The 23,598-nt window shown below is 46.2% G+C and overlaps 1 protein-coding gene across 4 annotated transcripts in view; it reads right to left on the bottom strand.

Annotated features, from left to right (window-relative positions):
• The window catches only part of axl (AXL receptor tyrosine kinase), a 231,020-nt gene that overhangs the window by 166,305 nt on the left and 41,117 nt on the right, over positions 1 to 23,598 (bottom strand). For all 4 annotated transcript variants that reach the window (XM_080181969.1, XM_080181965.1, XM_080181966.1 and 1 more), the window contains exons 2-4: positions 7,189 to 7,384; positions 5,848 to 5,948; positions 987 to 1,169 (exon numbers count right to left, since the gene is read on the bottom strand). In XM_080181969.1, coding sequence (XP_080038095.1) covers positions 987 to 1,169; positions 5,848 to 5,948; positions 7,189 to 7,307 — 403 coding nt within the window. In that variant the 5' untranslated portion in view covers positions 7,308 to 7,384. The remainder of the gene's footprint in view (positions 1 to 986; positions 1,170 to 5,847; positions 5,949 to 7,188; positions 7,385 to 23,598) is intronic.

Genomic DNA, 23,598 nt, shown 5'->3' with positions numbered 1-23,598 from the left:
TGGCCTCTTGTGCGCCCTGATTTTAATTGCTCCCCCCATTGGCAGGCTTGTTTTCACTTACTAAGACCCTAAACTCTGGAATTCCCTTCCTCGCCCTCTTTGCCCCTCTATCCATCTTTGTGATGTTCTCTACGTCCACCTCTTTCACCAAGCTTTTAGGCACCTTCCCAATTTCTCTTCAAGCACCTCAGTGTCAAATGTGGCTGGGAAATACTCTTGTTTAAATGCCAGTTTTTTTTGTTGAAAAGTCTTTCGATATTCTATTCATAACTCTTAAGTGTAACAAAATAACGTTCTGAGATACGGTACGCGAGCAACTGGAGACGTGCGCTGGAAACCTCTGACTTTGCCCGCAGCTGGGATTCTCTGATCCCACTGCAGGGAACAGATTTTTGACTGAGCTCCAAACTCTGCAATGGCAGGCCGAATGAGATCAGAGAAACCCGCCCATGGTGTGTGGCGCTTGGACAGAATAGGTACGATTAGACCTGAGATTGCCAGAGTTGTCTACAAGTGGATGCTTTGTAAACAGAGAAAACAGCAGCAAGAGGAGGATAGTCAGCCTCTCCAGCCTGCTCTGCCGTTCATTATAATCATGGCTGATCATCCAACTCAGTAGCCTGGTTCCGTTTCCCCCCCATATCCTTTGATTCCTCCTCACCCAAGGGTCCTATCTAACTCCTCTTGAAGACATACAGTGCTTGGCCACAACTGCTTTCTGTGGTAGCAAATTCTACAAGCTCACCAATCTCTAGCTCAAGAAATTTCTCATCAGCACTGCCCTGAATGGTTTCATTTTTATATTTTCCTAGCCTCATTTCTATTGTCAACTAACTGACAGAGATTGGTTAATAATTCGGTTATATTGAATCGTGTGATGATTGAATCTTGGTCATGAGGAGGTCAGGATGAGCCTTGGTTTTTGTCAGTGTAGGTGTCCCTGATTAAAATCATCCCTCCTGCAGCACATTTCACAATATCCTAACCTTGAATTGAGAGGGTTGATGGAGAGATCGCTGCCTTCTTCTCCCCGACGGTTACTGGCAGTCCGTCCTGTAGCCACACCAGCTCCTCCAATTCGGGTGGTCCTGCAGCGGCACAGCTGAGGTTAAAGGGCACATCCCGCTGCACAATGACATCCATTGGCTCCTCAGTGAAATGGGGCAACCCTGAGTCGGCAGAGGGAGGAGAAAAGAAACTGCTCGTCAAAACACCAATCATCGTGTTCATCAACATCAGGGCAATACCTGTTATCTCAACAAGTCACACACACACACCCACACACAGACACACACACATAACCACACCCACACACACCCCCCCCCCACACACACACACACACACACACACACACCCACAAACACCCTCACCCACACACACACACATGCACACACACGCACACACACACACCCACAAACACCCTCACCCACACACAATCACACACACACACACACACATCCCATCTACAAACTCACACACCAACACACCCCTACCCCCACACACATACCCCCAACACTAACAACCCTCACATCTGCTTACACCCCATGTCCATCCCCACAGTCATCACATGCACCCATTAATACAACTACAACCCCGACACCCATACACATTTCCACACATCCACTGAAACTCACACCCACATACAGACCAGGCAAAACCACAGCCACACATACAGTGACTCAGTAGTATTGTCATTCCAGAGAAACAGGGTAATGCTCTGAGGTTCAAACCCCAACATGGCAGATGGTGAAATTTGAATTCAATGAAAATCTGCAATTAGAAGTCTAATGATGACCATGAAACCATTGCTGATTATTGGGAAATCCTGTCTCTTCAATCTGAATTAAAGGTAGGGTGTTCTGATCTGTTTGTCTTGTCGCTATTCTGGACCATAGGAGAAGGGTGGAACTGTCATGACAGCTATCTGAGAAACTATAAACTAGGGAGAGTGGAGAAAGATCCATTTCCTCATCCACTCCTTATATATACACTGTGGGTGTACCCACACCACACAGGCCCGCACTATTAGACCACAAGACATAGCAGCAGAATGAGGCCACTCGGCCCATCGAGTCTGCTCCACCATTCAATCATGGCTGATATTTTTCTCATCCCCATCCTCCTGCCTTTTCCCCATAACCCCTGATTCACTTATTTATCAAGAACCTATCTATCTCTGTCTTAAAGACACTCAGTGACCTGCCCTCCACAGCCTTCTGCAGCAAAGAGTTCCACAGATTCCCCACTCTCTGGCTCCTCATCTCTGTTTTAAAGGATTGTCCCTTTAGCCTGAGGTTGTGCCCTCTGGTTCTAGTTTTTCCTACTAGTGGAAACACCCTCTCCACATCCACTCTATCCAGGGCCTTGCAGTATCCTGTAAGTTTCAATAAGATCCCCCCCTCATCCTTCTAAACTCCAACGAGTACAGACCCAGAGTCCTCAACTGTTCCTCTGCAACAAGCTCTTCATTCCAAGGATTATTCTTGTGAACCTCCTCTGGACCCTTTCCAAGGTCAGCACATCCTTCCTTAGATACGGGGCCCAAAACTGCTCACAATATTCCAAATGGGGTCTGACCAGAGCCTTATACAGCCTCAGAAGTACATCCCTGCTCTTGTACTCTAGCCGTCTTGACATGAATGCTAACATTACATTTACCTTCCTAACTGCCGACTGAATCTGCAAGTGAACAGTAAGAGAATCTTGAACAATGACTCCCAAGTCCCTTTGTGTTTCTGATTTCCTAAACATTGCCCCATTTAGAAAACAGTCTCTGTCTCCATTCCTCATTCCAAAGAATGTTGGGTGGATTAGTAAATTTGCTGATGACACCAAAGTTGGAGGTGTGGTAGATTGTGAGGAAGGGTGTCATAGTCTGCAGGGAGACTTAGATAGGTTGCAGAGCTGGGCCGAGAGGTGGCGGATGGAATTTAATGCGGAGAAGTGTGAGGTAATTCACTTTGGTAGGAGCAACAGATGTGTCGAGTATAGGGCTAACGGGAGGACTTTGAATAGTGTGGATGAACAGAGGGATCTAGGTGTGTGTGTACATAGATCCCTGAAAGTTGGGAATCAAGTAGATAAGGTTGTCAAGAAGGCGTACGGTGTCTTGGCGTTTATTGGTAGGGGGATTGAATTTAGGAGTCGCAGTGTAATGTTGCAACTGTACACTACTCTAGTGCGGCCGCACTTGGAGTACTGTGTGCAGTTCTGGTCCCCGCATTACAAGAAGGATGTGGAGGCGTTGGAGAGGGTGCAGAGGAGGTTTACTAGGATGTTGCCTGGTATGGTGGGGAGGTCCTATGAGGAGAGACTGAGGGATCTAGGGTTGTTTTCGTTGGGAAGAAGGCGGCTAAGAGGGGATCTTATTGAAACATATAAGATGATTAGAGGTTTAGATAGGGTGGATAGTGATAGCCTTTTTCCTCGGATGGAGAAAGCTAGCACGAGGGGGCATGACTTTAAATTAAGGGGGGGTAGCTACAGGACGGATGTCAGGGGTAGGTTCTTTACCCAGCGGGTGGTGAGGGATTGGAATGCCCTGCCTGCTGCAGTTGTAGATGCGTCTAGTTTGGGGGCGTTTAAGAGATCTCTGGATAGGTTTATGGACGAAAAGGGATTGGTATAGGCTAGTGGGTCATTGTTTTAGTAACTGGTCGGCGCAACATCGTGGGCCGAAGGGCCTGTTCTGCGCTGTAATGTTCTATGTTCTATGTTCTAAAGCACAGAACCTCACACTTTCCCACCTGAATTCCATCTGCTGTTTCTTTGCCCACTCTCCTAACCTGTCCAAGTCCTTCTGCAGCCCCCCTGCTTCCTCAGTACTATCTGTCCTCTCTATTACCTTTGTATCATCTCAAATTTAGCAACAGTGCCTTCAGTTCCTACTTCCAAATTGTTAATGTATATTGTGAAAAGTTGTGGTCCCTGAGGCACACCACTAGTCACCGGCTGCCATCCTGGAAAAGACCCCTTTATCCCCACTCTCTGCCTTCTGCCGGTCAGACAATCCTCTATCCATGCCAGGATCTTACCCTTAACACAATGGGCACTTATTTAACAGTCTCCAATGCAACACCTTGTCAAAGGTCTTCTGGAAATCTAAATAAATCACTTCCACTGGCTCACCTTTATCTAACTTCCTTGTTACCTCCTTAAAAAACTCTAACAAATTTGTCATACGTGACTTCTCCTTGATGAAGCTGTGCTGACTCAGTTCTATTTTATCATGCATCTTCAGGGACTCTGCCATCTCATCTTTAATAATGGACTCTAAAATCTTGCCAATGAGCGAAGTCAGGCTAACCAGCCTCTAATTTCCCGTCTGCTGCCTCCCTTCCTCCTTGAACAGCAGTGTTACATTCACTACTTTCCAGTCCTCTGGTACCCTCCCTGCCTCCAGTGATTCCTGAAAGATCACCACCAATGCATCCACAGTTTCCTCAGCTGTCTCTTTCAGAACCCTGGGGGGTAGTCCATCTGTTCCGGGTGATTTATCCACCATCGGACCTTTCAGTTTCCCCAGAACCTTCTCCTTAGTGATGGCCACTGCACTCACCTGGGCCCCCTGGCTCTCCTGGAGCTCTGACATCCCACTGGTATCTTCCATCGTGAAGACTGATGCAAAGGGGCGAAAAACTGCAGCAGGCGACGGTGCAGAGGGACCTCGGGGTCCTTGTGCATGAGTCACAAAAACCCAGCTTGCAGGTGCAGCAGGTGGTCAGGAAGGCGAATGGGATGCTGGCCTTCATAGCGAGGGGGATTGAATATAAAAGTAGGGAGGTCTTGCTGCAGCTGTATAGGGCATTGGTGAGGCCGCAGCTGGAGTACTGTGTGCAGTTTTGGGCACCGCACCTGCACAAAGATATTTTGGCCTTGGAGGGAGTGCAGAGGAGGTTTACTAGGCTGATACCGGAGTTGAGGGGGTTGAGCTATGAGGAGAGGCTGAATAAACTGGGCTTGTACTTGTTAGAGTTTAGAAGAATGAGGGGAGATCTCATTGAGACGTATAAGATGATGAATGGGATGGATAGGATAGAGGTGGAGAGACTCGTCCCGCTCAAAAAAGACAGTAGGACTAGGGGGCACAGCCTCAAGATAAAAGGCGGGCGGTTTAGAACGGAGTTGAGGAGGAACTTCTTCACTCAAAGGGTGGTGAATCTCTGTAATTCTCTGCCCGTTGAAGTGGTGGAGGCTACCTCGCTAAATATTTTTAAGAAGCGGGTTGATGGGTTTTTGATAAGAGAGGGGATTAAGGGTTATGGGGAGAAAGCGGGAAAGTGGAACTGAGCAGCGACAGATCAGCCATGATCTTATTGAATGGCGGGGCAGGCTCGAAGGGCTAGATGGCCTACTCCTGCTCCTATTTCTTATGTTCTTATGTAACTATTCAGTTCCTCAGCCATTTCTTTGTTTCCTATTATTACATCTCCGACTTCATTTTCCAGTGGTCCAATGGCTATTTTTGCTTCTCTCTTACCTTTCATATATCGAAAAAAAGCCCTTCCTATCTTCTTTTATATTACTGACCAGCTTAGGCTCATATTTCATCTTCTCCCCCTTATTGATTTTTTAGTTGTCCCCTGTTTGCTTTTAAAGGCTTTCCAATCCTCTGGCCTCCCACTAATCTTCACTACTTTGGATGCTTTTTCTTTTGTTTTTATGCTGTCCTTGACTTCCCTGATCAGCCCTGGATGTCTCATCCTCTCCTTAACTTGTTTCCTCTTCCTTGGGATGAATTTCTGTTGTGCCTGCTGAATAACCCCACAGCGCATGGACTCACATCCCGTAAAACTATAATTTAATTCACTGCACCGATTTGACAATCCCAACACCAAATTAACTCACCTTCGATTTCCAGCTGAGCTTCTTTGGAGATGATTTCTCTCCCAGTCACTGAAACTACACATCGATAACCCCCAGCATCCGAGCGGTGGATAGAAGGAATGCTGCAAATAAAGAGAAGACTTTAATGTCTAAAAGTGCAAAGGAGCAAAGTGTGAGATTATTGGCTGTCAGTCATGATCCAGAGGGTAACACTATCAGCACCAGTCAGAAGGTGACCTGAAGATTGTCTATCTCAGCCCCTATTTCCGCTGCTGAAAGCCTCTCTGGTGACTTTGTTATCTCCCAGTTGGACGACTCCAATTCTCTCCTGAACATCCTTTTCCGTCATTTAAACATCAGCTCCTCCAGAATCTCGATGCTAGCCTGGACCACATTGCCCTCATGCCTGTCCTCACTGACCAACAATGGCTATCAGTCCCCAAAACCCAAAATATAAAATGACCATTTTTAAATCCCTTCATGACCCCATTCCCTCTAAATTTGCCTCTAAGTCTGTTGAACCTCCCCCCAATTCCTCATTTGCCTCAAACTTGTCCCAACTCCGCCACTAGCAGCTGTGCCTTCAGCCATCTCAGCCACTTACTTTGGAGCTCTCTATATTAACCCCTCCCACCCTCCCACCTCCTTCTCCATCTTTAAAAAGTCACCTCCTGGATCCTGTCTTTGAAATCTCTCAGTATTTCAGTGATTGATTTGCTTTACATTTCTTCTTGATTTTCCATTTGTGAACTGCCAGACATATAAGATGATGAATGGGATGGATAGGATAGAGGTGGAGAGGCTCTTCCCGCTCAGAAAGGACAGTAGGACTAGGGGGCACAGCCTCAAGATAAAGGGGGGGCGGTTTAGAACGGAGTTGAGGAAGAACTTCTTCACTCAAAGGGTGGTGAATCTCTGGAATTCTCTGCCCGTTGAAGTGGTGGAGGCTGCCTCGCTAAATATTTTTAAGACACGGGTTGATGGGTTTTTGATAAGAGAGGGGATTAAGGGTTATGGGGAGAGGGCGGGAAAGTGGAACTGAGCCACGACAGATCAGCCATGATCTTATTGAATGGCGGGGCAGGCTCGAAGGGCTAGATGGCCTACTCCTGCTCCTATTTCTTATGTTCTTATGTCTGGAGATAATCTTTGTTAAAGGCACTATATAAATGTGAGTTAGTTTGTATTGTTATAATTGAGTGTGCACACTTTGACCATTTGTGACACGCAAAATGTGACACCCAGGAAGTGCAGATACATCTGCGGTTTGCGATTAGCCAGGAGATGTTAAGGTTAGTCTGTATTAAAGTCAGATGGTTAACATTCTGTGTCGCTCTGCCAGGACTCACTGGCCATAATTACCTTAGTTCACTGATGGCCAACCATTCATCATCGCTCACAGGCACAAGAACTTGGTTGATATCTGCTCTGTACAGGGTCCCATCTCGCTGCCAATTGATTTCTGGGAGTTCGCCTGTCATCTGAATTGAACAACGCAACTTTACTTCCTTTCCCTGGGAGTATGTGATGCTCTCTGGATCCTGGAGGAAGTGCACGTCTGAGAAAGACAAAAATAACCTTGTTGTTATTCATCTTCAATCTGTGGCTAGTGCTGTCTTTACTGCTCATTCTTAGGTGCTGTGGAAGCCACCTTCTTAAAACACGACAGTCTCTGTGTTAAAGGTTCTCAGGAAGGGAGATCCAAGATTGAGACCGATTCACAAGGAAGGAATAACAATGTGTATCTCAGTTGCAAATGCATGTGACCCAAGATGGATCTGTAGTCATATTCACATGGTGAGGACTGCATTGTACTGTCTGAGAGTGTGCTGGAGCCAGATTCAGTTCTGGTTTTCCCAAAGAAAATTGGAATAATTATACAAAGAGCAAAAGATTGCAGGGCTGCAGGGAAAAGGCTGCTGGGACAGCAAGAGGCTGAAATGCTTTCCCACAAAGCAGCACAGACACACTGGGCCTAATGACCTTCTACACTGCAAATGTAGACAAATGGGACTAGTTCAGTCTAGGAAACTATTTGGGTGGTTTGGGCTGCACGGTAGCACAGTGATTAACACTGCTGCTTCAAGCTCCAGGGACCTGGGTTCGATTCCCGGCTCAGGTGTGGAGCTTTGCACATTCTCCTTGTGTCTGCGTGGGTTTCCTCCGGGTGCTCCAGTTTCCTCCCACAGTCCAAAGGTGTGCGGGTTAGGTAGATCGGCCATGCTAAAATTGCCCTTAGTGCCCTGAGATGTGTAGGTTGGAGGGGTTAGTGGATAGATATATAGGGATTTGGGGGTAGTGCCTGGGTGGGATTGTGGTCAGTGCAGACTTGATGGGCTGAATGGCCTCTTTCTGTACTGTAGAGATTCTAAGATTCTAAGAAACCTGGTTGAAATGGACAACTTGGGCAGCAGGCTAGTTTCTACACTGTATAATCTCTATGATTCTAAACATTGAAGGATTTTGTACGTCCTCATCCATTAAAGATGGTGGGATTGGTGGGTTGGGCAGGTGCTGTTGAAATAGCCTTGGTAAGTTTAACTAAAAAAAACACATCATCAGTGACTGTAACAATGAAACTACTGATTTCCGTAAAAGCACGTCACATTAGGGAAGGTAATCTGCCCTCTTTACCTGGCCTGGCTAGTTCAGTTCAGTTTTTTATCAATGGTAACCCCTGGAATGTTGATAATGGGAGAATTCAGCAATGGTAGTAACATTGAATGTCAAGGGGCAATCATTAACTCTGTCTTGTTGGAGATGGACATTGTTTGTGATGCAAATGAGATTTGCTAATTGTCAGTCCAATCCAGGATATCGTCCAGGCTTGCTGCATTTGAACATGGATTGCTTCAGTATCTGAGGAATTAGCAATAGGGCTGCACATGTGATAAGTGTCGATAAACTTTCTTATCCACCATATTAGTGATCTCCTCTGAAAATCCAACAAGATTTGTGAGAAATAACATACCCTTCTCAACCCTGTGCTCAGTCTCGTACACATTTGCTTTGCTCTGTCATTAGGCTACTAGGTCTATAATTACCTTGTTTCACTTCACTTCCCTTCATAAACAAGAGAGATATTTGCAACCTTCCAATCCAATGACACAATTCTTAAATTGAAAGGAGCTTGGAATATTATAATGGATGGATTCCTCACCTACATTTGTTAATAGCATAGGGTCGAGAACATCAGCTGATGGACAATTTGTCTGTCTTAAATCCCATTACTATTTTTAAACATATTATCCACTAAGTTCCTCCCATTGAATTATTTTGCGGCTTCTTTGCACGTCTAGTTTGTCCAGCTATAAAAAGCCTTTTTGACTTATTCTTGCATTTATGGAAACCCTTTTTTAGCTCAATACTGTCTCATAGCTCATTGTGTTTTCACTAAACCTGCTCATCCTTTACAGAAATCCCTTTACTGTCCTTGTGGTGTTTATCAAAATTGCTATTCCTTTCCCAATTATTTCCAAGGATTCAATAGGCTGGAATATTTAGCTCCCAATTATACTTGGTTACATCTCTGCAATGATACCACATTAGCCCCTGAGAGCTGAATTTGAACTCCAACCTACTTGTTAAATTTCTTCTGAGACATGTATTCATGGATTGTGTTTTTATTTGGGTGATTATTCCCATCTAGTCCCTCTAAATACCTTTGTCTTGAACCTTTCCTGCTGCAAATGCTTTGGCAATTTAATATACTCAGTTTCCATTACTCCAACTGCATTTATAACATTTGATTAATTGCTATATCTACATTATTTCTATTCACCTTTATTATGTTTTGGACTCAAAATGTTCCTAATCCACATTATTTCTACGTGAACAATCCTTCCCCTTGGTTTAACGTCCATCCTGCAACTCCATATTAATCCTTCCCAGTTGGACCCTGGTCCTAATTCAATGCCTCATTAGTGGGTACATTGTCAATCTCTGGTTTGTTAACATCAGAAGCTGGAGGTTTTATAAATCAGAATGCCCAGTGAATCAGAGAATCCTTACAATGCGTAAGGAGGCCATTAGTTCCACTGTTACGGGAAGATATAGATGGGTTGGTCAGATGGGCAGAGCAGTGCCAGATGATATTTAACCCTGGTAAGTGTGAGTTGATTCTCTTTGGGACAAGAAACAAGATGAAGGAGTAATAAACGAATGACAAGACACTGGGAAGCTCAGAGGAACAGAGAGATCTGGAGGAAATTATTCACAGATCCCTGAAGATGGAAGAGCAGGTGAATAGAATAGTTAAGGCAGCATATGGGACCTTGTTTTCATCAATCATGGTAGAGAGTATAAGAGGTTATGTTGGAGTTGTACAGAGTGTTGGTTAGGCCAAAGCTGGAGTAGTGTGTGCAATTCTCACTATAGGAAGGATGTCACAGCATTAGAGGGAGCACAGAGGATGTTCACTGGGACGGAGCATTTGAACTAGAAGGACAGACTAGATAGACTTGGATTTTTTTTAGTGCGGAGAAAGCTAAAGGGTAACATGATTGAAGTGTGCAAGAGGGGATAGACAGGGTGAAAGGGAGCAGCTGTTCTCCATGGTTGAGGTGTCAATCACGAGGGGGGATAGTTTTGAAGGAAGGGCAGGAGATTTGGAGGGGATTTGAGAAAAAATGTTTTCACGCAGACAGTGGTGGGAATCTGGAATGCACAGCCTGGGAAGGTAGTGGAGGGCAGAAACCTTACAACCTTTAAAAAGTATTTGGATGAGCACCTAATACATCACAACATTCAGAAATATGGGACAAGTGCAGAAAAATGGGATTAGTGCGCCTTTAGTTGTAGATATTATCGGTACAGACTCATTGGGAAAAAGGAATTTCTGCACTTGTATGACTATGATTCTATCAAGTGTACACCCACTCTCCAAAACAGTATCTTACCCAGGCCCTCCATCTGTTCCCAGTAACCCGTAACCCTGCACATTTACCTAACCTACATATCTGGGGACATAAGAACATAAGGAATAGGAGCAGGAGTAGGCCATCTAGCCCTTCAAGCCTGCCCCACCATTCAACAAGATCATGGCAATAAGACACTAAAGAACAATTCAGCAAGGCCAATCCACCCAACCTGCACATCTCTGGACTGTGGGAGGAAAGCAGAGTACCTGGAGGAAACCCATACAGACACAGGGAGAACGTGCAAACTCCATACAGACAGTGACCCAATCCGGGAATTAAACCTGAGGTCTTGATGCAATGAGGCAGCAGTGCTAACCATTGTGCCACCATGCTCACATGGGGCAAAGGCTTTCCCAATAATCCCCTAATTCTCTCACAACAGAATGAAAATTTCACGTTCTCCAGTTCCACTCTGGTCCCCCAGAACCTTCCATGTTGGACTTTGTAAACAAACGGTTGATGTTTCAAAATAACCTCTAGGTTTTTTTACATTGGAATCCAACAGCAAACAGGAGATTTGTGAACCTGATAACCCAGTTATTTAGCAAGGAGGAGAAACACTGAGGCTTCCCACAAACCCCTCATGTTCAAAAGGTCATTTTTCACACACCATATGGGCAATCAGTAAGGAATACTGTGTGGAAGTGAAATAAATGATGATTTAATCTGATCATCACCCATTCTCAAAGATGCCTCCGAATGTTTACGTAACAGGTGGGCTGAATCTTGTTTCAATACCTTAACTCTGACAGTACAGCACTCCTGTAACTAGTGCAGCGCCGCAGGGATCTGTGTTGGAGCCACCATTATTTACAATACAATTATTTACAATACATATTAATGACTTGGACAAGGGCTGCAGGGAACTACAGGCCAGTGAGCCTTACAACTGTTGCCTGGTATGGAGGGCATTAGCCATGAGGAGAGGTTGGAGAAACTTGGCTTGTTCTGACTGGAACAACAGAGGTTGAGGGGAGACCTGATAGAAGTCTATAAGATTATGAGGGGCATGGACAGAGTGGATAGTCAGAAGCTTTTTCCCAGGGTGAAAGAGTCAATTACTCGGGGGCACAGGTTTCAGGTGCGAGGGGCAAGTTTAAAGGAGATGTACGAAGCAAATTTTTTTACACAGAGGGTGGTGGGTGCCTGGAACTCGCTGCCAGGGGGGGTCGGGGAAGCGGGTATGATAGTGAGATTTAAGGGCCAACTGGACAATACATGAATAGGATGGGAATTAAGGGATATGATCCCTGGAAGGGTAGGGGGTTTTAGTTCAGTCGGACAGCACGGTCGGTACACTCTTGGAGGGACCGAAGCGCAGTTCCAATGCTGTAATTTTCTTTGTTCTTTGTAAGTTGTTGGATGGCGTTTTAAGGGACAGGATCCACAGGCATTTAGAGAGGCAAGGACGGATTAGGGACAGTCAGCATGGCTTTGTGAGTGGAAAATCATGTCTCACAAATTTGATTCAATTTTTTGGAGGGGTAACCAAGAAGGTAGATGAGGGCAGAGCAGTTGATGTTGTCTACATGGAATTTAGCAAGGCCTTTGACAAGGTACCGCATGGTAGGTTGTTGCATAAGGTTAAATCTCACTGGATCCAGGGTTAGGTTACTAAATAGATACAAAATTGGTTTGATGACAGAAGCCAGAGGGTGGTTGTAGAGAGTTGTTTTTCAAACTGGAGGCCTGTGACCAGCGGTGTGCCTCAGGGATCAGTACTGGGTCCACTGTTGTTTGTCATTTACATTCATGATTTGGATGAGAATATAGGAGGCATGGTTAGTAAGTTTGCAGATGACACCAAGATGGAATAGTGGACAGTGAAGAAGGTTATCTCGGATTGCAGCGGAATCTTGATCAATTGGGCCAGTGGGCTGACGAATGGCAGATGGAGTTTAATTTAGATAAATGTGAGGTGATGTATTTTGGTAGGCTGAACCAGGGCAGGACTTACTCAGTTAATGGTAGGGCACTGGGGAGAGTTACAGAACAAAGAGATCTAGGGATACAGGTTCATAGCTCCTTGAAAGTGGAGTCACAGGTGGACAGAGTGGTGAAGAAGGCATTCAGCAAGCTTGGTTTCATTGGTCAGAACATTGAATACAGGAGTTGGGACGTCTTGTTGAAGTTGTACAAGACATTGGTAAGGCCACACTTGGAATACTGTGTACAGTTCTGATCACCCTATTATAGAAAGGATATTATTAAACCAGAAAGAGTGCAGAAGAGATTTACGAGGATGCTACCGGGACTTGATGGTTTGAGTTATAAGGAGAGGCTGGATAGACTGGGATGTTTTCCACTGAGCAAAGGAGGCTGAGCTCAAGAAGTCTTGCTCAAACTGTGCAGGGCATAAGTTAGATCAATAATGTGAAAAGCTTTGGTTCCCTTATCTTATAGAGGGGCATAGAACAATTAGATAGTCAACATCTTTTCCCAAAGGTAGGGGAGCTAAAACTAGAGGACATAGGTTTAAGGTGAGAGGACAGAGATACGAAAGGGTCCAGACGGGCAATTTTTTTTCATGGAGGGTGGTGAGTGTCTGGAACAAGCTGCCAGAGATAGTAGTAGAGGTGAATACAATTTTGTCTTTTAAAAAGCATTGAAACAGTTACAAAGAGGGATATGGACTAAGTGCGGGCAATTGGGATTAGCTTAGGGGTTTTAAGAAAAAGAGCGGCATGGATAAGTTGGGCCGAAGGGCCTGTTTCCGTGCTGTAAACCTATGACGAGGGAAGTGAATGTACTGTTGCCAAGTTTATGGAAGGAACAAAAATAGTAGAGAGGCAAGTGGTGCAGATGACACAGAGGGATACAGACAGGTTAACTGAATGGGCAAACACTTGGCAATGGAAGATAATGTGAAGATATGCACTTTGGCAGGAGGAATAAAGGAGCTGAATGCTATTTAAATGGAGAAAGACTGCAGAAAGCTTCAGCACAGAGAGCTTTGGGAGGGTCCTCGTGCATAATTCACAAAAAGCTAGCATGTAAGTTCAACAGGTAACAGGGAAGGCAAATGGAATATTGGCCTTTATTTCAATGGGAATGAAGTGTAAAAATAAAGAAGTCTTGCTCAAACTGTGCAGGGCATTAGTTAGATCAATAATGTGAAAAGCTTTGGTTCCCTTATCCAAGGAACAATATACTGGCATTGGAGGCAGTCCACAGAAAGGTCAATCCTGGGGATGCGGTGATTTCCTTATGAGGAATGGCTGAATAGGTTGGGCCAGTACTCACTGATGTTTAGAAGAATGAGAGGTGATCTTATTGAGACAAAGAGGATTCTTGGGAGTCTAGCCCCAGACTCTCAGTGAGGAGTCACCCACTGAAGACAGAGGAATCTCTCAGTGGCTGGTGAATGTGTGAAAGTCCGTTACTGCAGAGGGCTGTAGAGACTGAGTCATTTTGTGTGTTCAGGACTGAGATAGACAGACTTTTAATCAGCAATCGGAATCAAGGATGATGGCAATAAGGCAGGAAAGTCTCTTGGGGATATCACAGAATCACAGAATTCCTATAGTGCAGAAAGAAGTCATTCGGCCCAACAAGTCCGCACTGACTGTCCAAGGGAAGGTCTTTCCCAGGCCTTCCTCACAATCCTGTACATCTACCTCTGCCAATCCACGTAACCTGGACTGTGAGAGGCAACTAGAGCATCTGGAGGAAACCCACACAGACAAGGGGAGAATATGCAGACTCGGCACAGGGAGTCACCCAAACCGGAATTAAATCCGGGTCCCTGGCACTGTGAGGCAGCAGTGAGAACCATTGTGCCACCATGATATCATATCGGGTCAGTCATAACATCATTGAATGATGGAACAGACTAAATGGACCGAATGATTGAGTTCATTGAATTCTGTGGTGTAGAAGGAGGCCATTCAGCCCATCAAGTCTGCACTGACCACAGTCCAACCGAAGCCCTATCCCCATAACCCCATGTATTTACCCTAGCTAGTCCCCCTGACACTAAAGGTCAATTTAGCATGGCCAATCCACCTAACCTGCACATCTTTGGGCTGTGGGAGGAAACCAGAGCACCCGGAGGAAACCCACGCAGACACAAGGAGAATGTGCAAATTCCATTCAGGCAGTGACCCGAGCCGGGAATCGAACCCGGGTCCCTGGTGCTGTGCTGTGAGGCAGCAGTGCTAACCACTGTGCCGCCCCTAAATACTTTCAAAGTATACTAGATGTTTAATTTAGGTTTCCTCCAGATGCTCCGCAGACATGGGGAGAACTTGCAAACTCCACAAGGACAGCGACCCCTGGTCCCTGGTGCTGTGAGGCAGCAGTGCGAACCACTCTGCCACCCAAATGGCTGACTTCTGCTCCTTATAGTCCAATGGTCTCGGTATCACAAGTGTCAAGTGTAGATTAGAGGCCCAAGTTTCAGGGATAGTATAGAAATTCACAAACTTCAGACATATTATCTAACAGAGCTGAACTCTGCTGTGTTCACGGATCTGGTAGTGAATGTTCTTGTGAACCATTTGACCACTGGAAGAATCATATCAATGTCGTACTCATCTGGTGTCCGCACACATGCATATACAAACCTCTGGCCTTAGCCAACCTACAGGGTCTCTTTCAGTTTTGTGAAGCACTATTTCTAACCAGCACACAGTGTTTTGATGAAAGATCCCCAATCCTACAACAAGTTTCTGACAGTAAAAACAAGCATTTGTTTTTAATTGTATGTTTGCTGAGGCAAGCACTCAAGCCCAGCTCCATCATGCTGAGACTTTCAAACAAGTGAGGATGTTTGGATGAGGTGGTTGAGTGTTTGTGTCCAGCAGAACAAACCCACGCTGGCACAGCAGCGCTTACAGTAGCTGCAACGCGAGATAACAGACAGAACGCTACGAGTCACAAATGTAAAAGAGACGACTTGTTGGAGAGGATGCTGGCAAAGAACTGCAGCACCAATACTTTCCACTCTGGACAAACTGTCAACAGTGAATGAGGAGGAGGTTGAAAGCTCAACGTCTGGGTGTATACAGTTCCACTGGCATCGGGAGAAACCTCAAAACAGCAGTCTCTTATTACAGCTTTTACACTGAGGTAATATGTTTTTCTGAGAAATTCCAGTCTCCTTGCAAGCTGCAGCTGAGTGCGGGCGCTGGCAGTCGCTCGGAGTTTTATTATCGTCCTCAGGTGAAACACTGATTTACTTCTGTCACAATTGTACACTTCACACAAGTCCACTGAACGCTGAGAAAAATCCCTCTGCAAACATTCCCAAAGCTCCAGAAATAACCCAGAATATTCCCCCAGTTTCACTCCATCATCCTGTACCTCCCACTGCCTCCGATTTTAAACCTGTCATCAGCCTGAAATGTTTAACAGAGGCCGCCAGACCTGCTCAGCACCTTCCGGCATTTTCTGTTTTCCGTCTCCTGAATCATTCAGCCACAGCACCCTTCCCTGGGTCAGTCTGCAGGGTCTCAGGGTGACTGAGTGACAGCACCCTTCCCTGGGTCAGTCTGCACAGGGTCTCAGGGTGACTGAGTGACAGCACCCTTCCCTGGGTCAGTCTGCACAGGGTCTCAGGGTGACTGAGTGCTCCTGGGCTAGGGCAAAAATTAGAAACAGAAAATACTCAGCAGATCAGGAAGTGCCGGTGAAGAGAGAACCCGGCAATGCAGAATGAGGCTGTGTGGCCCATCACATCTGTACCGACTCTCCCAAAGGGCAGGGTTATGGGGATAGAGGGGATGGCATGGTTCCCTTGGAGAGTCAGTGCAGGCTCGATGGGCCGAATGGCTTCTTTCTGCACTGTTGGGATTGTGTGTTTCGATGATATCCTCAACTGCACTCATCATCCTAACCCAATTCCTTTACTGATTAAAGATCTGTTTATCTCAGTCTTGAACATACTATATGACCCAGCCTCGGCAGTCCTCCCAGGCCCAACTCCCCCCACCCCACCCCCCCTCCCTTAGCCCCCAACCCCCAACTAACCCCATAACCCCACACATTTACCACGCCTAATCCACCTAATCTGCACATGCTTGGGCACTAAGCGGCAATTTAGCACGGCCAATCCATCTAAGCTGCACATCTTTCAAGTGTGGGAGGAAACCCATGCTGACACGGGGAGAATGTGCAAACTCCACACAGACAGTGACCCAAGGCCAGGTCCCTGGCGCTGTGAGGCAGCAGTGCTAACCGCTGTGACACGGTGTTGCCCTCCTGCCCCTCCCATTTATTCCTCCTTCACCAAACACCCCCACCCCCAAATATTGACCTAAAACCTGTTGAATTTTCTGACGAAAGATTATTTCAACATGAAGCATTTACTCTGTTTCTCTCTCCACAGACGCTGCCAAACCTGCATTCTCAGTTTGATTTGTTGTGGGGTTTGGAGATAGAGGTGCCAGGGCACCCGGAAGAAACCCACACAGACAATAACCCTGGGTCCCTGGTGCTGTGAGGTAGCAGCGTGAGCCATCGTGCCTCCTCTTCAAAAATTACCAAACACATGAGAAAGTTCAGTCTATCAGATGCACACGGTCAAATGTCCTACCCACTTTCACTCTCTAGGTCCACACAGGAAACATGGTGGCACAAGTGAGATATTCAAGGACAGTTACACGGCAGCTTCAGGGAGACAGCACAGCAGCAAAGACACCAAATAAGAAAGACTTGTGTTTCCAGCGATCTTTCACTAACCCACGACGTCCCAAAGAAACTTACAGCCAAAGAAGTAATTGTTAATGCTGTAAGAAACACAAGGACTAGTTTATACAGGGCTAAATCCCAAACAGCAATGAGATAGTGACCATATAATCTGTTTCCATGATATAGAATCACAGAACAGCACCATAGATCCCTACAGTGAAGGAAGAGGCTCTCGAACCCATTGAGCCTGCACCAACATCCCACCCACTCCTGTAACCCCACATATTTACCCCGCTAAACCCCCCTGACACTCAGGAACAATTTATCATGTCCCCCCCCCACCTCCCCAACCCGCGCATCTTTGGACTGTGGTAAGAAACCAGAGCACTGGGAGGAAACCCACACAGACATGGGGAGAATGTGCAGACTCTGCACAGACAGTGATCTCATCTGAAAGACAACGGCTCCAAAGACCCACTAAATTCCAGCAGACATTGCTTTAAATAAAACTAAATTAGGTACAGAAACTGCAACTGTCAGCCAATCAGAGGCTGCCTGATGATTACACATCGTTGTGAGTTTGATTGAAATGGATTTAAAAATACTAAAAATTAAAGAGATGCTGACTGGTGCAGACAGATCCAGAGTTTTCACATCTGTAATCTAGCTAGCACCTACAATTGAAAGTGGCTGCGGAATATTCTGGAAGGCAGTTTTGAGTGATGTAGACAGTGGCTCAGCCCCTGACATCACTCTTCATCTGGACGGTGCCACAGACCTCAAACGCCAAACGCTGGTCCACCCCGAGGTGGCTGTGGGCAGTGGCCGGGCGAGGGGACAAGGGCATGGAAAGTGGGAGGGACAACACTGTGCGTAAAGGGTGGGGGCGAGTCACAGGCTGGAGGAACATGGGGGATTGGGGAGGGGGGGGGGGGTTTGGGGACAGGGGAGGGGTTTGGGGACAGGGGTGGGGTTTGGGGAGAGGGGAGGGGTTTGGTGAGAGGGGAGGGGTTTGGGGAGAGGGGAGGGGTTTGGGGAGAGGGGAGGGGTTTGGGGAGAGGGGAGGGGTTTGGGGAGAGGGGAGGGGTTTGGGGAGAGGGGAGGGGTTTGGGGAGAGGGGAGGGGTTTGGGGAGAGGGGAGGGGTTTGGGGAGAGGGGAGGGGTTTGGTGAGAGGGGGTGGGATTTTGGGGAGGGGTTAGGGGAAGGCGAGAAGTTAGGGGAAAGAGGATTAGAGAAAGGGGTGGGGTGGGGGAAATGGTGCGGTTAGAGGAAGAGGCATGCTTGTGGGGGTGGGGGCATGCACTGGGGGAAAGGGATGGGGGCTGAGGGAAGGGGTGGGGGCAGGGGTGGGGGGTGGGGGCGGGGTGGAGGGTGGGGCAGGGGCAGGGCAGGTGGTGAGGTCGGGGGCAGTGACAGGGGACAGGGGAGATGGGGCTGGGGCGGAGGGACAGGGTCTTGGGGCAGGGGGAAGAGACCAGGGGAGCAGAGCATGGGGAAGGGGGCAGGGGGGAGGATGATGGGGCATGGGGAAGGGGGCGGGGGGAGGGGGCAGGCATTGGGGGAAGTGGCTGCATGCAGAGGCAAAGGGCTAGGTGCAGGGGCAAGGGGCAGGAACTGGGGTCTGGGGGAAGGGGATTTTCCTCCCATGCTGAGTTTTGTGTCCTGTGTCAATTAGCAGTGTCCAGACGCTCAGCAATAAACCAGAAACCCGGCAGCGAGCAAACAGATTATTGTTGGCCTACAGTCACAGAACAATACAGCACAGAAAGAGGCTCTTTGGCCCATCGTAACCCTGCAAACAACAACTTGTATTAACATAATATGTAATAAAATGTCCCAAAATCTCAACAAACAAAGCATGACACTGAGATACATTCACAAGTATCTCAGCTGACAAAAGAGGGATGACTTTAAAGAGACAGAAAGTTTAATTAGAGAATTTGAGAGTTATCTCACTGACTTTGTTGCTGCAGAATCATTGGGGATAATTCCGGCACTCTGCCTCTCTCCCCCTCTCCCACCTGTTTCTCCAACACTCCCCCCATCAACCTGAAGCCCAGCCTGGGTTCTTCTTGTGTTGTGCACCAGAGTCAGAATTACTAACTAAACCAGCTGGTTAAAAGTTAAAGAGTTTGAACACAGATACAGGTGAGGGGAGAGCTGCAATCCACTGTGAAAGCAACCTGAAACAAGTGAAGCCATATCAGCCGCTCACAATGTCCTGGTCCTGCCGATATCTGCGGGGATTTGCCTGTTCTGCACATTATGTGCCACTGGGGAACATGCCTCAGGGGTCACCGTCAGCAGGTCCAGAAGATCCCCTGGTGGAAAGGGCTGGAAAATTTCGGTCCATTAGTTCAGTGTGTATGCAAATGCAATGAGAAGTTCCACCCTTGCCACCAATCACTGATATTGCAGCAACGCCAGTATTCACTCTGGAATTAATCTGGTTTTTGGGTGAACCAGCCTCAACATTTGCACCTGACTTGCCCAGGGCTGAGTTCTTCCTCCCATTCATTTTTTATCCTTAACACGTCCAAATTATAAACAATCATATTGTGTTTCATATGTAATACACAGTGGCTTGGCGATGGGCTCTAAGTGAGGGCTTCAATCATCAGTTTTGTGTTCAGTTGGCCCAAGGAGTTGCTTAGTCCTGGTTCTGCTTCCTGATTTGGGCCATACAACCACTACCTTCCTGCCCAGATGTCAGTGGTTTGAATCTGCCAACTCAGGCCTCCCCAGTTTTAATCGCTCCATCATTAGCAGCCATTCCCCCGGCTGCCTGTGGCATCTCCTCCCTGTTGCTACTACGTAGCCATGATGTGGAAATGCCGGCGATGGACTGGGGTGGGCACAGTAAGAAGTTTCACAACCCCGGGTTAAAGTCCAACAGGTTTATTTGGAATTCAGAGCACATCAGGTGGGTCTAATACAGAGTAACAGCGTGAAACAACCAGCATCACCTGTTGCTCAAAACTTGGAGATACCTTACCCTTTAATCTAAGACCCATTTCAGGGTCAGAAGTAAGAAGACATTGACCCTTCCATGAGTTAGTGTGATATACAGCACAAAATGATCGGAACAGGGTAGCAATTATCTCACAGAGTATCTTAGATGCGACCCTATTTCAGCACCGAGCTTGTAAATGGCTCAGCCCCTATTTATGAGGAGATTGTTAAGGTCAATCTTATAGTGTATGGAACTGTCGGAATTCCAATGCACACACTAACCAGCTTGTAGAAGACCATTGTCAAGGAACCACTGGCAGAGGGGATCCGATGTGAACACCATCTATACATGGTGTCATTAAAACAAAGCTCAATGGTGCAAGGTGAGCAGTGCAGTGTAGTCAGGGCATTGAGTACTGGAGTTGGGACATTATGTTACAGTTGTATAAGTTGTTAGTGAGGCCACAATACTTGGAGTTTTGATCACCCGATTACAGGGAAGACATTGATAAACTGGAAAGAGTGCAAAGATTTATGAAGATGATGCCAGGACTAATGGACCTGAACTACAGGGAGAGGTTGGCCAGGCTAAGCCTTTTACCTCGGAACGTAGGAGAATGTGGGGTGACTTTATTGAGATATATAATATCATGAGGGGCATAGATAAGATGAATGCACTTAGTCTTTGGGAGCATTTGATCGATTCATGCTGTGCAGAACTGGTCACAGACAATACAGGGCCTAAAGGGACACCATGTTTGTGTGTCCTGAGCAACCCGCAGATATGCAGATGCAGCGAGATGTGAGGGCAAAGCTGTCATATGTATCACGTAGCATCTGCTTGCTCTTACACAAGACCAGCCAGCGTTCTTTTAATTTACTTCCAAACAAGGCTGTCTGGTCATGTTGAATGTTCCAATGGATAAGAAATTGGACCCATCATTAAGAATAGCGTGCATTTTATTGATATAGTCAAGCTTGCTGAGGATGATTGAAAGGTGAAAAACTGTGACAAAAGTTCCTCTTTTTAGCAATGCTGAAGTTGTGTAGATTCCCTACAGTCATTCCATCACAAGCCCCAGTCAGAAACAAACGAATGACTCGTCCAAACTCAGGAATTTCCAGAGCACTTCACAAGGAAGTATTTATGAATTGTAGTCACGGCTGTAATATAGGGAATACAATCGGTAATTTCCACTTACCAAGCCCCAGATGGACCAATGTCTTAATGGTCAGATAACCTGTTGTACTGAATAAGAAGGATTGACTAGGACACCAGGGAGATTTTCCCTGGTCTTCTTTGCCAAGTGCCAGAGAGTTTTTTATATCCACTTGAGAGGACAGAGTAAGTCTAACTAAGCCATACAACATTCACACTGCATTGTGGTTGTCAGCGATCCTGTGTTCAGGTGTCAGGCCTTGAACCCATTGCTGTTTTGAGTCTGTTGTAAGAATGTTACTCACTGAACCAAGAGATCCAACAATGGCATTGTTTGCATGTTTCTTTTTCATTCATTCGAGGGATGTGAGCATCCCTGAAAAGGGCAGCATCTATTGTCCATAGGTGGACAAACTTTGGGAGTTAGGAGGGGAGTTCCCAGCCTCGGATCAACACAACTGCCCTTGTCAATCTTTTGGGTGATGTCAAGTTGAGACACTGTTGGAACCGCCTCACTTACAAATCTAGATTGGCTGAAGTACTCACTTGTTTGTCCTAAATCTAGATAAATAGAAGTATGTCTAAGCAGCAACAACTGTGGTGAACTGCAGGCTGGAGATTATCATTACACTCCAGGAAAGTATTTTAATGAACACTTCAGGTCTGGTCTGGTTGCTATCTAACTTTAGAGGCCATTATTACAATTGTTATTCATTTTAGATTTTTAAATAAAACAAATATATTATATAAATAGTATGTATATATATATAGAGAGAGAGAGAGAGAGAGAGAAAGAATCATGTTTTAGCTGCAAAATCCACTTTTTTCTACCTGACATATAACTGTCCACAAAGTGTCACACAGTTGAGATGTTGTGTCCTTCTGGTCAAGGAAACTATGGGGTGTGGAAAGTCCTAGCGGTCGATACGCTGTTTATTGGTCTACGCTGAGATTTAAACATGAAAAGATCCTCTGGAGGGAAAAGATGACTAACATTGATTGCACTGAGTAACGATTTGATAATCACAAGAGATTTTGAGACACGCTGGGAATGTGAAACATACTGTGCCAAAGTGGCTCGCTTCTCTCAGGGATGATGGGAGTGGCTAAGAGAGTTCCAGAATTGTGAAGTTCCTACAATTAATATAAAAGCAAGTCACATTTATGAAGCACTTTCTATAATGGCCAAACACTTTACAGCCAATAAGCACCTTTGAAGTACAGTACCTGTTGTAATGTAGGAGCTGCAGCATTAATTGCGCACAGCAGGATCCCACAACAATGGGACAATAATCAAAATTTGCTTTTTAGTAATGTTGGGTGTGGGATAAATATTGGCCAGAACACTGGGGAGGACTTTGAAATGTTATGAGATCCTTTTTTATTCACCTGATTGGTCAGACAGCGCCTTGGTTTCATGTCTCACCTGAAAGGTGGCACCTCAGACAGTGCAGCATTCCCTCAGCATTCCCTCAGACTTAATGTTCAACTCTCCGGAGTTGGGCACGAATCCAGAGCCTTCTGAGGCTGAGGCAAGAGGGTGACCCACAGCTGTCACCTCTTGCCTCCAAGTACTTGGCAATTCACAGAATTTGAATGCTTCAGTTGAACCTGCCTCCACCCACATCGTCAGGCAGAGCATTCCAGGCCTTAACCGCTCTCTGCGTGTAAATGTTTCTCCTCAGGCAACCTGCTTCCTCTGTCAACTACTTCAAACCTGTGCCCTCTCATTCTTGGTCCCAAGTCCAGAATTGAACCCGGGGCCCCTGGAGCTGTGAGGGCAGCAGTGCTAACTGCGATGCGACCGCGCCGCACAACATACAGGTAAAACTGCTTTATAAAGACTCAAGGTGCAGCTTCCATGTGGGAACTGAGCAAGGTGGCAGTTTTCTGACAAAGATACACTGTCCTGCTTTGTCCATGGTAACTCAGTGTTGAATGTTGTAGCTATAGTGTAAACTCAATGGTATAATCATTGTATATGCGCTTGAATATTGATTTGGTAACTATATTAAACAAATCATGTTAATTTGTTATTGGCAAATGCAAATGAGATATTATTTATATTGCAAAAAAATGATGCAGTTGATTGAAAATCTTATAATTTACCT

This window comes from Carcharhinus amblyrhynchos, unplaced genomic scaffold (assembly GCF_965287045.1).
Source record: "Carcharhinus amblyrhynchos unplaced genomic scaffold, sCarAmb.v2.hapA scaffold_44, whole genome shotgun sequence".
Taxonomy (NCBI): Eukaryota; Metazoa; Chordata; class Chondrichthyes; order Carcharhiniformes; family Carcharhinidae; genus Carcharhinus; species Carcharhinus amblyrhynchos.
The sequence above is the reverse complement of the archived record's forward strand: the minus strand, read 5'-3'. Positions and strand labels throughout refer to the sequence as shown.